Source organism: Panulirus ornatus, chromosome 59 (genome assembly GCF_036320965.1).
Source record: "Panulirus ornatus isolate Po-2019 chromosome 59, ASM3632096v1, whole genome shotgun sequence".
Taxonomy (NCBI): domain Eukaryota; kingdom Metazoa; phylum Arthropoda; class Malacostraca; order Decapoda; family Palinuridae; genus Panulirus; species Panulirus ornatus.
Window position 1 is genome coordinate 26,710,292 of NC_092282.1, and position 18,940 is coordinate 26,729,231.

The following is an 18,940-nucleotide window of genomic DNA, read 5'->3' on the forward strand; positions in this document are numbered from 1 at the left end:
ATTTGTTGGAGCATTCCTGGATAATTGTTAGGGAGGGTATTGACCGAGAGGGTGAAGGCATGTACAGAGCATCAGATTGGGGAGCAGCAGTGTGGTTTCAAAAGTGGTAGAGGATGTGTGGATCAGCTGTTGCTTTGAAGAATGTGTGTGAGAAATACTTAGAAAAACAGATTTATTTGTATGTGGCATTTATGGATCTGGAGAAAGCATATGATAGGGTTAAAAGAAATGCTTTGTGGAAGGTCTTCAGAGTATATGGTGTGGGAGGTAAGCTGCTGTTAGCAGTGAAAACTTTTTACCAAGGATGTAAGGCAAGTGTACAAGTAGGAAGAGAGGAGAGGGATTGGTTACCAGTGAAGGTTGGTTTGTGGCAGGGGTGTGTGATGTCTCCATGGTTGTTTAATTTGTTTATGGAAGGGATGGTTAGGAGGTAAACACAAAAGTTTTGTAGAGGGGGGCAAGTATGCAGTCTGTTGGGGATGAGAGGGCCTGGGAAGTGAGTTAGTTGTTGTTCACCAATGATACAGCACTGGTGGTTGATTCAATAGAGAAACTGCAGAAGATGGGGAATGAGTTTGGAAAAGTGTGTGAAAGGAGAAAGCCGAGAGTAAATGTGAATAAGAGCAAGGTTATGTTCAGCAGGGTTGAGGGACAAGTAATTTATGATGCAAGTTTAAATGGAGAAAAATTGGTGAAAGCGAAGTGCTTTAGAAATATGGGAGTGGACATGGCAGCAAATGGAACCATGGAGGCAGAAGCGAGTCATAGGGTAAGGGAGGAGGTGACAGTTTTTTGAGTGCTGAACTATGTGGAAAGAGAGCACCATCTGGGAGGGCAAAAATGGGTATGTTTGAATAGTAGTTCCAACAATTTTATATGGTTGCAAGGCAAGTTCTATAGATGGAGTTGTGAAGAGGAGGATGGATGTGTTAGAAATGAAAAGTTTAAGGACAATAAGAGGTGCGAGGTGGTTTAATCGAATCAATAATGAAAGGATAAAGAGAGAATTGTGGTATATAAAAGAGTGTGGTTGAGGTAGCAGAAGAGAATGTGTTGAAATGCTTTAGACATGTGGAGAGAATGAAAGAGGAAAGGTGTGGAGGGAACTTTCTCCTTTCGCACACTCTTCCAAACTCAGTCACCAACTTATGCAGTTTCTCACTTGAATCAGCCAACACTACTGTAGCACTGACAAACAACAACTGATTCAATCCCAATCCCTCTAATCCCCAACAGACTACATACTTACCCCTCTCTCCAAGACTCTTGCATTTATCTCCTTTACCAACTCATCTATAAACAAATCAAACAACCATGAGGATATCATACACCCCTGGCACAGACTAACCTTCACTTGGAACCATTCACTCTCCTCTCTTCCTATTTATATACACACCTTACACCCTTGATTAAAACTTCTCACTGCTTCTAGCAGCTTACCTTCCATACTATATATTCTTAGTACCTTCCACAAAGCATCTCTATCAACCCCATCTATCAAGATCCATTAATGCTACATACAAATCCACCTGTTTTTATAAATATTTCTGACACACATTCTTCAAAGCAAACACCTGATCCACAAATCCTAATCCAGTTTTGAAACCACACTGTTCCTCCCCAGTCTGATGCTCTGTATATGTCTTCACCCTCTCAATCAATACCTACCCCCCCCCCCATACAATATATTAAGTACACTCAAAAACTTATACTTTTGTAGTTTGAACAATGGCTCTATACATGCATTGTGCCAATTCTCAGGCACTTCACATGATCCATACATGCACAGAATATTCCTACCAACCAATCCACAACATAGTCACCCCCATTCTTAATAAATTTAACTGAAATACCATCCAAACCCTAGCCTGAGCCATGTATATAGTCGAATGTAGTCCAAGCGATCAATGACTATTTTCTACAGATATAACCAAACACAGAAATAATATACAATTGTCATGAAAACAATCTTTTAGAAATAAAAAAAATTCTGTCACTTACCAGACCCTCAAAAATACACCATCAGTGCTATTACGGAGTCTCAAACATAACGAGTTCCCATTTCTGTAGGCCACAGTTACTGATTGCATAAACCTACAATGCATAAAACTAAGAAGAATTTTGGGTGAAACAATACAAATGCCGAGTGACTATCTAATGTGTAGCATGCCAAGAGAGTAGACCTCTATTGCACTATCAAAAAGGGTAACAACTTACCCATTTTAACCTTCATCAGCTGTCTAACCAATATAAACCAAAAGACTGGATTGTATATTACCCAAAATCCATGTTTAACACCTCTGACTCTATATTCTATCATCTTATGAGGCATGCTAAGTTTAAGGACCCAAATATCCTAATTAAGAAAAACTGTTAGCCCAAAAGAAACCTGCAAGCACCTGGAAGTACTGGACGAACCAATGTTATCCACACTTATAATTCTATTTTTCTTTAAGAAAAACACAAAATATTCTCAGTTAATCAAAACAATCAATTTACAATTAAAAATAATTTTCTTCAAATATGCTCAACATTATGTTTTGTAAATCAAGTACACCATTTTCCTGATCACACAAGTTTTACCTCAGCTCAACACTTTTAACGCTCCAGCAGAAAAACATGGGGAATCAATATGCATACGACTACTAAGCAGCTCACAAGACGTGTTTCTTTGGCCCTGGCAAGCAATACATTTATGTGAATCTGGAAGATTATTGTGCTAAGAGACAGTAATCCCAAACTTAATAGTGTTCATGTTTTCAATTATCTGGTAATCTGACTATAATGTGTGTAGAAATGCTTTAGCTTCTCAGTTATCTTTACCCTACCATCAGGATGAAATACTCTGAAACAAATCTGATTCATACTGAAAAACAGTGGTACCAAATACACATAAGCAGCCTTAACAACATACTTTGTCATCTAAACGGACTTCATAAGTAACCTTAGCAACGCACTTCACATCACCCTGACACTGCTAAAATGTAGACTTTGCACATACTTTAAAACAAATAAAAAATGCTGATATATAGCAAGAATGTGAGATATTCCTTAAAACAGAATTCCATTCAAATATAAAAAAGAATGGCTTTAATATCTTAATTTCTATTGTGTCAATATTTTGATAGCTGGACTGTTAACTGCACTTAGCTTTTGGAAAATAATGCCACTGATGCCAGACGCTATTTCACTGTAACATGTTTCGTTCCAGTAAACTTGGTACTAGATACACGAGACTAGGATGAAATGTAATGATTACCTGTACAGCGTCTTCCCTGGTCTCATCATGTGTGGTTTTACCTTCTGAATCTGTGGTTTCTACCTGCGGTTTCGAATGGTCGCTGGCTTGCACCTGTGGCTTAGAAAACTGTTTATTAAATAAAGGTAGAGAGGACTCTGGTCCTGCAGCTCATAACTGGCGGTTTTTAAATAAGATCTGTAGCTGCGGTTTTGATCTGCTTTTTTTTATTATTGCGGTTCTCACTTGCGGTTTGTGTTTGTGGTTACCTGCGGTTTTTTGATGTTGCTGTTTTTGGCTGCGGCTTGTATGTCTGGTTTAACCAGTGGTATGATCTGCGGCAAGGCTAGGGGAAGGGGTAGCAGGGTGTGCTAGGTGGATAAGGAGTGCTAAGGATCAAGGGAGACAGCATGACAGGGAGAGGTTGGCCATGAACACTAGAATTCAAAAGGGAAAAAATCAGTTATAAAAGTGAAGGAAAATTAAAAAAGTTTAAAGAAAATAAGGGATGACTATAGAAGAATGAGGAGAAATGACTGCAACTAAAAAACTACCAAATAAATTATAAATGTTGGCAAGAATTATCAAAAACTTGCAACTCAATGGAAGGAAAGTGAAAAAGGGCAATTAATAAGACAAAATCTGGAAAAAATTCAAAATGAAGAAATAATGGAATAAAGCAACAATCAATATCAATGTGGTTTACTGAACAAAATAAAGGTAAACCCGAAAAGTATATAAAAATGTCAAAATGAGTAATTCATAACTCATTTTGACATTTTTATATATATGAAAAAAATAAGAAAATGAATAATGAACACACAAATTTACATGAAGATGAAATAAAAAGGGAAAAAATCAAAATAAAAAATCAAGAGAAAACAATAAAGATATAGATGAGACACAGATGATTATTAAAACATGAGGATAGAGCAGGGCTTGTTCTTAGAGATCATAGAGGAGAGAAAATAGGGCAGGAAGTGTGCAAAATGCAGAGTATGAAAGAAAGGTTCTTTCTGAAAAAGTTGAACTGATTGACATACTTGACTACTTATCTGTCATGCGAAATTGTGCATGAATATAAAAAATAAATCAAAAGTAAAGATGTATCTAAGGTAAAACATGAAAACACCATTAACAGCAAAAAAAAGGCCACAACAAAATTCAAAAGCTTTACACTCTGAGAAAAGTATCTAATCTATTGGACATTAGACACACAGGAAAACGCTGGAAAAAAGCAATAGATTTTTTTGCATAAAATTCCATTCATTAAAATGAATTCTTAATTATTTTGGCAGTGATTAATTACTAAGAATCTGAGAGCTAAATACGGGAATGGCAACTAATTGCTTATGCAAGGTAATAATAAAATGTGAACAGCAATCTCTAGCATCATCATCAACAAACGTGAGGTGTAACAAGAGAGAGCCGCCTTGTGACTAATAAATTAAAACAAAAATACAACCAACCCAAGGTGGGGCTGAGAGATATGTGGGAGGGGCAGTGGGCTCAAGAAGAGTGAGGGAGGGGATTGACTTTGATGTCTTTACTTCGAGGGGCGGGCTTGGGTGGGGGGGTGGGGGGTCATGGGTGGGCTTGCGGGCTGCGGGCTTGCGGGCTGCGGGTGCATCAGCAACACAAAAACCAAACTGAACCACAACGGAAGAGAAGCCAACAAGTAAGATACGGATAACATGTCATAGATGATAGACGTAAGACAGCACTAAGGTCTAGCTAAGACTGTCTACTTACTCGGTATGCCTGATACTAGTTTTAAAGGCCTTAGAACCCGGATAGCTCTCAGTGTTCTTAAGTCTACTTCTATGTCCTCCTGCGCAAATAACGTGATGAATCTGAAAAGCAAGGATAAAACCGTAGCTACCAACTAATGAACACTAAGTTTCCACACTACTCACTAATGATAATCGCTATTGTTTGAAAGAAGAACAGTCACTCTAAATCTATGAAAAATTCTTAAATATCATTTAAAACCAGATAGAAGGAGAGCTGGGGGAGCTGGGGAAACTATGGCCTGGGGGGGGGGGGAAAGGTAGCCTAGAGGAGATAAGAGCGGCCATGGAGATATTACTAGAAATACTAATTCCCTATGACGAGTGTTGGGGAAGAGGGGGGGGTGGGGGGCGAAGACACACCCAGGGGGCAGGCGGCAGGAACCGGGGGCATCACAGTACCCGGGCACAACATACGAACACGCTGCTGATACTGGCTGCTCCACTAGACACTCTACCTTTGTAAAATAAGCGAGGCTGCTTTAGCGGGTGAGTAGTAAAGAAAATATTAGGTAAAAATTCAGTTTCTAGTTGGTCAGCCAACTACTAGTGATCTATATACCTATAGTTCTCATTATGTCTACTACAGGTTGATGTGCATTCATGGCGCCCAGCTATAGGTCATTCAGACACACAAAAGAATGTTTGTCTGTACAGAAGAACCCAAGTCTAATTATTACTAACCAGTACTAATGTTCCGATCAGGGTCTATAGGTATATGATCCCATGCGTCCACTGTTCCTCCCTACAGAGGAAATAATACACTGACTGAAAACCAACAGCAATACTCAATAAATCTATTCCCCCCTAGAGCATTAAAATTCTTCTGCTCTACATCTACCATTCTATTTACCAGGTCTAGAAGAAACCATTCACCGCGGCCGTGAGCTACCCACTAGAACGAGGCCGCAGCAGCAGCAACAGCAGTTGTGCCAGCAGCAGCAGCAGCAACAGTAGCAGAATGATGAGGTGCAACAGCAGGAGCTGCATGAAGCCACACCCTAGCTGGTTCCTGAAGATAATACTCTGGGCCAGGAGAAGACCACCCAAGTCCTTGGAGACAGCAACAGAGGTGGCCAGGGGAAAAGTATGCAGGTTGGCAAGAGAAATGCCAAAGTGGCAGCTCAGAGACAAAAGTATAGAGGCACAAGGCAAGAGGAGCAAAAAAAAGTTGGAGGAACAGTATAGAATCCTGAGGCCCTTGCCTCCAGAGCCAAGCTGACAGCCAGGGAAGATAATTAATGAGGTGCATCACAAGTGTTGATATGCATGGCTGGCTCCAAGCACATATGACGTGTGCATGGTTGTGCCAGATCACGTATATCACATTTCAGAGTTTGGGCCAGAATACCTGTGATGTTTGTGGCTGAATCAAAGTAACTATGACACATGCATGGATAGTCCAGAGCACATGTGACATCTTTAGGGCTAGGATACAGCTCTTATCAAAAATGCATGGCTGGGCCAGAGCACCTGTCAAATGTGGGCCAGGCTATGTCACCTGTGGCACGTCAGAGGGTCCTCCTTTTATGAAAAGCTTTATCAATTTCACAATGGCTAATCATAACTGGATAAATAATATCAAATACCATGGTAAAGTCTTTTCAGCTAAATATGAAAAATTAAAATCTACCTTTTAAACTTCTTTTAATGAGGATCATTGCTTGCTGGAAGTGGATAATGCAAGATCAAAAAGATCAAAAGGATTATTAACAATGTATCCAAACTGGTTTCATTACGAGAAATGAGAATTGACAGTTGTGAATAAAGAGGATAGTGAAAGAGGAAATAGTGCAAGAAGAGCAGAAGAAAGAGCCCCATGTAGTGGGACTCAGCTCTACAATCTGAAAGCTTCAAAGTAAAGGTGGTTTGAGCCCTTAGGGCATGGCTTTGTGGATGCCTCCTGCTGTTACACCACCGACACAACCGCCACTGCTGCAGTGGTCGCTGCCGCCACAGTGCCGCTGCATGAGGGAGCGAGACTACCTAGCGAGCAGAGGGCCGGGAAGGCAGCTTTCCGCGGGCCACTTACTTGGCAGCCGTGAGACCAACTTGAGGGGCCTGAGGACGCGGAACGAGCGGAGCATCCTCAGATCCACAGTTTGGCCAAAACTGTCCGCTGCTATTATTGTCATACCGCTGTTGTAGGGAGGGAGATACAGCCAAATACCATCACAGGACTCACTCAGCCAGAGGCAGCCACTACCAGCGCACCACACATGTACACATTCCCAACACCAGTCTAAGCACTTCAACTCCTTGAGCACAACAGTACAATTCATGAGCAAGAATGTGTATCCTCTGAGCATAGGAGTAACACCCTTGGGTATAAATGGAAGGCCATTACACCCAAGGGTAGTGCAACCTTGCTTAAGGGTCTCATTATAGTACTCAAGAATAATATCTCTACGCTTAAGGTGCTGAAGTTAACAAATTGTCCCTGTTATTCCACCCACTAAACATATCATAAATACTTTTATTAACTTAAAATTAACCCTCCCATGAAAAGTACACAGCTTCACTGGTGCGCTAGTGGACATCTACATAATAAATGATCTCTAGACTTTTGCTCTTAAACATTAAATGACAATAGTGATGGAACCTGAATGTATCCTCTCCTAGTCTAACAATTTTGATGTATCCCATAAAGTCTATCAAATGACTCACTGACCACTTAAGCATGATGGTACAAGCCTTGAGAGTGACAGTGCATTTCATGAACACCATGATGCAACCCTTTGGTGTGATGACGTTTGACCTTATCAGGGCCAGGCCATCATACCAATGGGTCATAATGTTCAGCTCAAGGGTTGCACCGTTGTACTCAAGTCACAGTGACATACTCAAGGGATTAAATCATATGAATCTGAATAGGGATACCGAGGCATGAGGGTAGATGGTAGCCTGTGACTAACTGATTCTTGTTAAGGGCCAATAATATTAGTATTGTCCACATAAAAAATAATGGTGGCTCCGGAGCAGGAAGGCCCCCTCGTTACAATGGACAAACGACTTCACAGGAACAAACTACCTTCCCCCGTGCATCTGTTGGTCCATCGTTATGAGGGAACTATCCTGCTCACGGCTCCATGTCTTAAAATGTCTGCACGAGGTCTGGATCAGCCTTGGCTTCTGCTGAAAGACAAGAATCAGAGGTGATAGCAGGGCAATGGTGACGGCTGGCAAGGAAATCTGTCACAAAGAAAATACTGTCAAAGTTCCTAAATCATCTGAAAATAAAAATAAAAGACTTACACAGAGACCCCTAATGTATTCTTACTAATACAAAAAAAATGATGAAGATGCTTATCTAAAAATCATTCAATAATGCATCCTGAACTGACCTAAACTTTGGTATAAATTCAATATCATAACAGATGACAGAAGGAATGGTAACTATATGCCTCTAATGGGTAATAAGGGCCTAACAGACACTATGTTCAGTTCTTTATTTCCCTAAATACATGATTATTTGCATATCTTCTAGATATCATTCAACTAAGCTGACAAAATGAGTCAAATATTTAGAAACCAATGGCAAAGATAATACCTTAGATACTATTATAAGATAAATGGTTATCCCTGCTATTACTTGTTCCTGTAGGTCAATATGTGAAAGTACAAACACATGCACATATCTGACACAAGACTCACACACACATATCAATCTAAAAGAATATATACGAACGAGTAATGACATATACATATAAGCAATGTTAAGAGGCAGGGCAACACAAGTGTAAAACTCTCCCCATAACACTCACATAATCTTTCACACACAGCAGACAGCATACATAAATTTAAGAAGGTACATGACACTAAAGAATGTTCAAGAGATGAGGCCCCCACCAGTGTACAATACAAATAGGTAATCATACAGCAACAACAGGCAAGTGTATGCACCCTACTGCTATACATCTGGGACCTTCCTCCAGTGATCCACAACATGCCCAACTTTGCCAAGCAGTACACAACAGCTTTGCCATCCTAGCAGCACACAACAGCCCTATCTCCCCCAACAGTGCACAAAAGCCTCATCACCCACCAACAGTGCACAACAGCCCCACCTTCCCCCAGCAGCGAACAAAATGCCTGCCTGTCTCAGCAGGGGACAACAGCCTCATTTCTTCCAGTAGTGCACAACAGCCCCATCTCCCACCAGTTGTGCACACCAGTCCTAACTTTGTCAAGAATGACACAACAGCAGTAACTTTCTCAAGCAGGGAACAACACCCCTGCCTTCATCCAGCTAGGTAAAACAGCCCCACCTTGTACAGCAGTGCATAACAGCCTAACATTCCACCACAGTAGCCCTGCTTTTCCTCAAAAATGCATAACAGCCCCACCAACCATCAAACAGCAGCAGCCTCAAATTTCCCCAGCAGTTTACAACAGCCCCATTTCCCATGCAATGCTAAATAGCCCCTCCCCTCAAGCAGAATGCTCAGTCATGCATCCCCCACACAGAGCACAACAGCCCCTTCTCCCTTCAGGGGTTTGACAACATTCAAGCACTGCACAACAACCCTACCTTCCCTTGCACTCCATCATAGCCCTCATTCCCCCAACAGTGTGCAACAGTCCTATTTCCCACCAGCAGTGCAAAATAGCCTCCTCTTCCATGGAAGTGCAATGCAGCTCTACTTGTCCCCAGAGATGGACATAACCCCACCTCTGATAAAAGCTCTACCTCTCCTCAATAATGCTCCGAGGCCCCATCTGCCATCAGCAGTGCACCACAGCCCTACTTTCCACCAGCAGTGCAAAACAGCCCTATCTCCCTCCACCAGTACAAAAAAGCCTCCCTTGCAATGCACAATTATCCACACCCCACCATCAATGCACAACAGTCCTCCCTCCCACTTTCAGAGCAAAAAATCCCCACCAGCAGAGCATATCAGGCCTACCTACCCGTTAGCAAAACAGCCCAACAGTACATAACAGCCCCATCTCCCCCAGCAGTGCACAAAAGTCCCTACTTCCCAAAGACAGCATAAAACAGCTCTATCTTTCCCAAAATGTGCATATCAGCCTCACCTCTCCCACCAATACACAAAAGCCCCAACCTCCCCAAAGACACCATAAAACAGCCCTATTTTTCCCCAAAAGTGCACATCAGCCTTACCCTCCCCCAGCAGTGCACAACAGCCCTACTAGATGTACATAAAAGCCCTGCCTCCCAACATCAGTATACATCTCCACCAGCAGTGCAAGATGAACCCAACTCCCCAGCAGCAGCATAGAAATGCCCCACCTCCCCAGCATGACACAAAATCTGCCTCCCCAACAGAGTAAAACAACTCTTAACAGTAGTATACAACAGCTCCACATCTACCAGCAGTGCACACAAGACCCATCAGCAAAGCAAAACAGCCCCACCAGCTCTTAACAGTAGTATACAACAGCTCCACATCTACCAGCAGTGCACACAAGACCCATCAGCAAAGCAAAACAGCCCCACCAGCAATTTATAACATCCCTGCTTCCTCCAACATCAAAAAAGAGACCTACCTCCCACCAAGAGTGCACAAGAGTCGTACTATAAGTGCACAACAATCCTGCCTACCCAGCAATGCATAGCAGTCCCATTCCACACCAGTAGTACACAGATGCCCCATCTCCCCAACTGTGCACTACAACCCTTCCTCCCACAACTAAGCACTAAAATCCTTCCTTCCCCTAGCAATGCACAACAGCCCCACCTCCCATCAACTGTGTACAGCAACCCTAACTCTGCCTACAGTGCACAAGATCTCTGACTCCATCCAGATTTGCACAATAGCCCTGCATGAACAACATCCCTGCATGAAGCACACAATGAACTCACTCCCAGCAATGCATATCAGCCTTACCTCCCAGCAGTGCAAAGCATTCCCATCAATCTGCCCCCTTCCTCTACATCTACCTTCTTCCTCTTCTTTCACTATACCTGCCTCACTCCACTTCTTCCTCAACAACCATCTCTCTCTTCTCCTTCCTCAACACCTGCCTCCCTCCTCTCCTTCCTCAACACAAGCCTCCATCCTCCCATTCCTTTACACTTGCCTCCCTTCTTTCTTCCCTCTATGTTCACATCCCTCCTCTCCTACCCCTACAAACACCTCCCTTCTCTCCTTCCTCTACATCTACCTCCCTCCTCTCCTTCCTCTACACCTACCCCCCTCTCCTTCCTCTACACCTGCCTCCTTCTTCTCCTCCCTCTGCACCCACCTCCCTCCTCTCTTTTTCCTACACCTACCTCCCTAATCTCCATCTTCTACACCCACCTCCCTTCTCTCCTTCCTTTTAGGTATTCCTCTACACTGCTTGCCTCCTCTCATTTTAAGTATGTTCCATGAAACATACCAAAACCAAATAAAAAATAAATGATAGCCAAACCAGGAAGCTAGAACAACTATTTAACATACTTCCAACAGAAATATGAATTGTGTGGAACAACAGAAACATCTGAAGGAAAACTCAATATGTGGTTGAAAATCTGTCTTAGGGGAACCAAGAACTGATAATATGTAATGCAAGTGGCAGCTGAGAAGAAGAGAAAAACATCAAGAAAAATATGCATTTAGCACTTCATACTAGCCCTGCCATTTTGGCTACATCTCATCATAGGTTCTCAGATATTCCTCTACACCTGTCTGCCTCCTCTAATTTTTCTATGTCTGTCCACTCCTCTCCTTCCTCTAAACCTGCCTCTTTCCTCTACATCCTCCTCCCTCATCTCCTTCCTCTACACCTGCCTACCTCCCTCATCTCCTTCCTCTGCATCCGGCTCCCTCCTCTCCTTACTCTGGACCCACCTCCCTCCTCTCTTTCCTCTTCACCGGCCAACCTCCTCTCCTTCCTTTAAAAACCTGACACAGCCTCCTTTCTTTCCTTTACACCAGCGTCCCTCCTTTCTTTCCTTTACACCCGCCTCCCTCCTCTCCTTCCTCTACACCTGCCTTCCTCCTCTCCTTCCTCTAAACTCATCAAACTCCTCTCCTTCCTCTTCACACACCAACCTCCTCTCCTTCCTCTTCACCTGCCAACCTACTCTCCTTTCTCCACACCCACCTCCCTCTTATTCCTCTACACCCACTTCCCATCTCCCCTTCCTCTACACCTGCCTCCTCTCCCTCTCTCTCTCTCTCTCTAACAGCCCCACCCTCCCTAACAGTGCAAAACAGCCCTCCTTCCCCCTTAACTGTGCATGAGAAACATACAACCATCCATGGACACCCACTTGTATTGTCATCATTTTTCTACACCACAGTGACTGGTGTGCATGAGCAAAAACATGTCTCAGACAACAGACATCTTGGGTCAACAAAGTTAAAATGACCAGAAATCAAGTGAAAATGACCAGAAATCAAGTGAAGAGGACCAGAAATCAAGCTGAGTTCCACAGGTGTACTATGTATACCTGAGAGAAGAAGGTACTCTTGTATCATCCTGGTCTATCCTTAAGTGACTGGGCTTTACACAGAAACTGTAGGAAGCAGCAGCCAGATACGTACGTGAAGCATCCATGTCTCAGTGGCAGGGATACCTACAGGTAACTAAAAAAAAGAGTAGTGGCCAATGTAATACCTGTATGGCTGAGACAGATCAGCAACTGCAGAATACACAAAGAAGGATGACAGAAGATAGGTACTGCTTTAGAGTAGAGTGACTGATGACTGAAAAGAGGTAATGCTGGGAGAAGTAATGAGATAAAGGGCTTTTGATTCTACTCTTGTAAATAGAGAATGTGGACAAAGAACCACTCCACATGCATAATCACCTATTTGTTCAGTATGGGGAGGGAGTTTCACACTTGTGGGACTCCATCTTCTGAACATTCTCCACTAAATATTTCCTTTTCTAGCAATCTGTTCAGATCCTACAACAAGCCAAAACTAGAATATGCTTTTCAAGATGGTTACCACACCAAAAGAAGCACACAGTGATACCTTAGAAGGTCCAAAGGAGGGCAATAAATACCCATTTCTATTATTCATTATACTTAACTGCCATCTCCCGCATTAAAGAGGCAGCGCACGGAAACAGACAAGGAATGACCCAACCCACCCACATACACATAAATGCCCACACACGCACATATACATACATATACATTTCAAGGTATATATCATATACATACACAGACATAAACATATATACACATGTACATATCCGTACTTACTGCCTTCATCCATTCCCATCGCCACCGCCACACACAAAATAACATCCCCACCCTTTATAGAGGCAGTGCCAGGAACAGACAAAAAAGCCACATATGTTCACACTCAGGCCCCACACATCTTTCCATGGTTTACCCCAGACGCTTCACATGCCCTGGTTCAATCCACTGACAGCATGTCCACCCCGGTATATCACATCATTCCAATTCACTCTATTCCTTGCACACCTTTCACCCTCCTGTATGTTCTGGCCTCAATCGCTCAAAATCTTTTTCACGCCATCTTTCCACCTCCAATTTCGTCTCCCGCTTCTCATTCGTCCCTCCACTTCTGACACATATATCCTCTTTGTAAATCTTTCCTCACTCATTCTCTCCATGTGGCCAAACCATTTCAACACATCCTCTTCTGCTCTCTCAACCACACTCTTTTTATTTCCACACATCTCTCTTACCCTTTCATTACTTACTCGATCAAACTACCTCACACCACACACTGTCCTCAAACATATCATTTCCAACATATCCACACTCCTCTGCACAACCCTATATATAGCCCATGCCCAACAACCACGTAACATTGCTGGAACCACTATTCCTTCAAACATATCCATTTCTGCTCTCTGAGATGATGTTCTACCCTTCTACACATTCTTCAATGCCCCCAGAGTCTTTGCTCCCTCCCCCACCCTGTGACTCACTTCTGCTTCCATGGTTCAATCCACAGGTAAGTTCATTCCCAGATATCTAAAACACTTCACTTCCTCCAGCTTTTCTGCACTCAAACTTACCTCCCAATCAACTTGTCCCTCAACCTACTGAACCTAATAACCTTGCTCTTATTCACATTTACTCTTAACTTTCTTCTTTCACACACTTTACCAAAAATCTGTCATCACCAACTTCTGCAGTTTCTCACCCGAATCAGCCACCAGCGCTGTATCATCAGCGAACAACAACTGACTCACTTCCCGAGCCCTTTCATCCAGAACAGACTGCACACTTGCCCCTCTCTCCAAAACTCTTGCATTCACTTCCCTAACAATCCCATCCATAAACAAATTAAACAACCATGGTGGCATCATGCACCCCTGCCGCAAACCAACTTTCACTGGGAACCAAAAATGTTCATCTCTTCCTACTCATACACATACCTTACATCCTTGGTAAAAACTTTTCACTGCTTCTAGCAATTTACCTCCCACACCATATACTCATAAAACCTTCCAAAAAGCATCTCTATCCATCCTATCATATGCCTTCACCAGATCCATAAATGCTACTTACAAATCCAACTGTTTTTCAAAGTATTTCTCACATACATTCTTCAAAGCAAACACCTGATCCACACATCCTCTACCACTTCTGAAACCACAATACTCTTCCCCAATTTGATGCTCTGTACATGCCTTCATCCTCTCAATCAATACCCTCCCATATGATTTCCCAGGAATACTCAACAAACTTATGCCTCTGTATTTTGAACACTCACCTTTATCCCCTTTGCCTTTGTACAATGGCACAATGCATGCATTTTGCCAATCCTCAGGTACTTCTCCATGATTCATACATACAGTGAATACCCTTACCAACTAATCAACAACATAGTCACCAGCTTTTTTTTATAAATTCCACTGCAATACCATCCAAACCCAATGCCTTGCTGGCTTTCATCTTCCGTGAAGCTTTCACTACCTCTTCTCTGCCTACCAAATCATTCTCCCTAATCCTCTCACTTCGCACACCATCCCAACCAAAACACCCTATATCTGCCACTCTATCATCAAACACATTCAACAAACCTTCAAAATATTCACTCCATCTCCTTCTCACTTCATCACTACTTGTTTTGACCTCCCCATTTGCCCTTTTCACCGATGTTCCCATTGGTTCTCTTGCCTTATGCGCTTCATTCACCTCCTTCCAAAATATCTTTTTATTCTCCCTAAAATTCAATGATACTCTCTCACCCCCAACTCTCATTTGCCCTCTTTTTCACCTCTTGACATCCTGCCGCTTTCTTTCATACATCTCACAGTCATTTGCAATACTTCCCACCAAAAATCGTCCAAACGCCTCTCTCTTTTCTTTCACTAACAATCTCACTTCTTCATCCCACCATTCACTACCCTTTCTAATCTGCCCACCTCCCATTTTTCTCATGCCACATACATGTTTTGCACAAGCCATCACTGCTTCCCTAAATACATCCCATTCCTCCCCATTCCCCTTATGTCATTGGCTCTCACCTTTTGCCATTCTGCATTCAATTCCCCCTGGTACTTCCTCACACACATCTCCTTTCCAAGCTCGCTCACTCTCACCACTCTCTTCTCCCCAATATTCTCTCTTCTTTTCTGACAACCTCTATGTATCCTCACCTTCGCCACCACAAGATAGTTATCAGACATCCCCTCTCAGCACATTAACATCCAAAAGTCTCTCTTTTACATGCCTATCAATCAACATGTAATCCAATACCACCCTCTGGCTATCTCTCCTACTCACATACGTATACTTACGTATTTTTTCATACTATTTGCCATTTCCCACATCAGCGCGGTAGCGTTAAGAACAGAGGACTGGGCCTTAGAGGGAATATCCTCACCTGGCACTCTCTTTTTAAACCAGGTATTCCCAATAACCTGTCCTTTTTCAGCACACAAATCCACAAACTCTTCACCATTTCCATTTACAACACTGAACACCCCATGTACACCAATTATACCCTTAACTGCCACATTACTCACCTAAGCATTCAAATCACCCATCACTATCACCCGGTCTCATGCATCAAAGCTCACACTCACTCAGCTGCTCCCAAAACACTTGCCTCTCATGATCTTTCTTTTCATGACCAGGTGCGTAGGCACCAATGATCACCTATCAATCCTTCCACTTTCAGTTTCCCATATCACTCAAGAATTTACTTTCTTACACTATCACATATTCCCACAACTCCTGCTTCAGGAGTAGTGCTACTCCTTCCTTTGCTCTTCTCCTCTCACTAACCCCTGACTTTACTCACAAGACATTCCAAAACCACTTTTCCCCTTTACCCTTGAGCTTCATTTCACTCAGAGCCAAAACATCCAGATTCCTTTCCTCAAACATACTACCTATCTCTCCTTTTTTCTCATCTTGGTTACACCCACACACATTGAGATACTCCAATCTGAGCCTTCGAGGGGGATAAGCACTCCCTGCATGACTCCTTCTTGTTTCCCATTTTAGAAATTTGAGTACAAGGGGGGGGGGGGGGGGGGACCCCCCCCCCCCCCTAGTCGCCTTCTACAACACGCGGGGAATACATGGGAAGTATTCTTTTTCCCCTATCCCCAGGCAATAAATATATTAACAAAATTAAGACAGTTAAGTTACTGGGAAAGACTAAAGGTTTTAAGTTTGCACTCCTTCGTAGAGAGAAGAGTGAGGGGCGATGTGATCACAACCTTCAAGTTTTTAAACCAGATCAATGAATGGAAAATAAACAATAAAAGATGTTGGGATAGAGCAACCACAGGACATAACATGAAATTAAGCAAGAAATTTGTTAATAAAGATGTAAAGAAGTACTTTCATAGTGTAAGAGTGATGCAGGAATGGAACAGAATGATTTAAGATATGGTTAATACAGAGTGCATACACAAACTTAAAAAGTTTTATGACAAGAGAATGTTCAAGAGATGGGAACCCACATGTATAAAACTGCCTCCCCATAAAGGACAAATAGGTAATTACATACGTGGGGTGCTTTTTGTCCACTTCTCTATTAATGAGAGAAGAATCAAAAGCCCTCTGTCTCTGATTCTCTAGCATCACCTCTCTTCAATCATCAATCTCTGGAGAAGCACTCCAGACCAGGGTAAATGAAACACCCATGGATATGCAACAGCTGCTCTCAAAAAAGAAATTAATCATGGCAACTATACAACATCCTCAGCTTTTGGGAAGCAGATTATGCGCTGTTGATCAAGTGGGGTTTCCAGGATAAAATGGGGGATATTATGATGCCCAATAAGATTATGTTATTACAGGGTTCAATTATGGTGTTTTGATAAGAGGAAATCACTGACTCTTAGTAAGAGATACAGGGTGATGTTGCATTTCAGCATCATTTAATTGAACCAGGTTACCAATTTCCCATTTCAAAATGTTCTACAGGACTGAAATGAGAGAAAAAAATGTTCAGTAAGAGGAAGAGAACAAGTATTTGAAGGAGGAAGGGAGGGACATGATCTGAAGTGTGCAGGTTGGAATGATCAGCATGCAAGTGAGTTTGGGTTAGCAGCTGAAAATACGTATGGAGAGAAGAAAGTAAACTACAGATTAGAACCCTGAGGAACACCAATGTTGATAAGATATGATGTAGAAGTTGCTCTATGAACAACTACAACAATGGAATAGCAATAGAGGTAGCTATTATCATATTATCATACAATAACCCCTTCTCCATTGGGTCCTGCAGATTCTAAGCTGCACTACAATCAGTAGCATGGAAAAGATGGTTTTTCTTAAAGTAAAACATTCTTGACGAGATCGTTTTCTGATAATACAACCTCAATGAAGGTGACTTATCGTCTGTAGCATCAATAAAAGAGCTAAAGAGGAAGCTATGCATCAGGGAATGAGAGATCATATAAACAAAGGAGGGAAATTCAGAAATCAAAGACTTATGCTCAAAGCTATCAAATGCTTTGTTGATGATAGGTGCCTTGACAAAAGTTTCAACAAAATCCCAGAGATAAGAGGTCCAGAGGAGAGTTACATATGAAAGATCACCATAATACATAGCAATGCAAAGCCAATCAGAAAAATGGAAATGGGATTCTAGTTGTTTGAGAAAGTGAGAGTTAAGGAAAGTTTCAAAGACTCTGGAGACAGCAAAAATGAGAACAATTGCACAATAGTTGGAAGTGTTAGAAAAGTCTCCTTTCTTAGGGATGGGTTGTCCCAAAACATGCCTCCAAGAGAAAGGAAAAGTCTGGGTTTACAGGAAAAAACTAAGTAAGCAAGAATCTGAGCTAGTTCAATGACATGTCCTTTAGAGCTTGTGGAAATATGCCATCTGAGCCATACACCTTGTCCACTCGGAGGTGGGAAAGTACTTGAAAGACCTTGCATGATAATAATATGGTATAGGCTCAGTGGGAAGTGATAGGGTGGAGGATGAGCTGCAGAATCATCCAAAGATGAAGTGAAGGAAACTGAGGTACCAAATTTTAACAACTTTATCAGCTGGAGAGTTAGCTAGAGATTGATCAGGTTGGTAAAAAGGGGGGGAAAACCTGAATTATGTTAGTTATCGGTAATGCTTTACGTTATGTACCACAAAGATTTTCCAGTAAAAGCTAAGTCAGCTGACATTCTTTTTTGAAAGTGTGCTTCACTTAAAAAAAAAAAAAAAAGAAAAAAGAAAAAAAAAAAAAAAAAAAACTTTGCAGTTACTCTAAGCAGAAATGAAAAGTGGACTTCAGGGTAGGCAAAAGTTTCAAAGTCCAATATGCTCTGTCCCTGATGTGACCATGTCTTGGGGAAGAAATATTTTACTGAAGATGAGATGTAAGGCCCCTTCCTAGTCAAGATAACTTCCACCGTACATTCAGCACAACATGAAGCATTCCAGCCAGCAAAACAAAACAAACAAAAAAATACACAGGGTTCAATGCTGACCTCTTTCATGTAATAAAGTTGGTGTTTAAAAGAGTTACAAAGAGAGGACATACCCATTTAGTGTGTGACTGGAGGACC

General features: G+C 42.1%; 1 protein-coding gene across 4 annotated transcripts in view; it reads right to left on the reverse strand.

Moving 5' to 3' along the window:
* The window catches only part of cac (calcium voltage-gated channel subunit cacophony), a 1,845,957-nt gene that overhangs the window by 1,495,890 nt on the left and 331,127 nt on the right, over nt 1-18,940 (reverse strand). For 3 of the 4 annotated variants that reach the window (XM_071696567.1, XM_071696568.1, XM_071696569.1), the window contains one exon: nt 7,061-7,167. The exons of the other annotated variant lie outside the window; for it this stretch is intronic. In XM_071696567.1, coding sequence (XP_071552668.1) covers nt 7,061-7,167 — 107 coding nt within the window. The remainder of the gene's footprint in view (nt 1-7,060; nt 7,168-18,940) is intronic. 4 annotated transcript variants of the gene reach the window in all.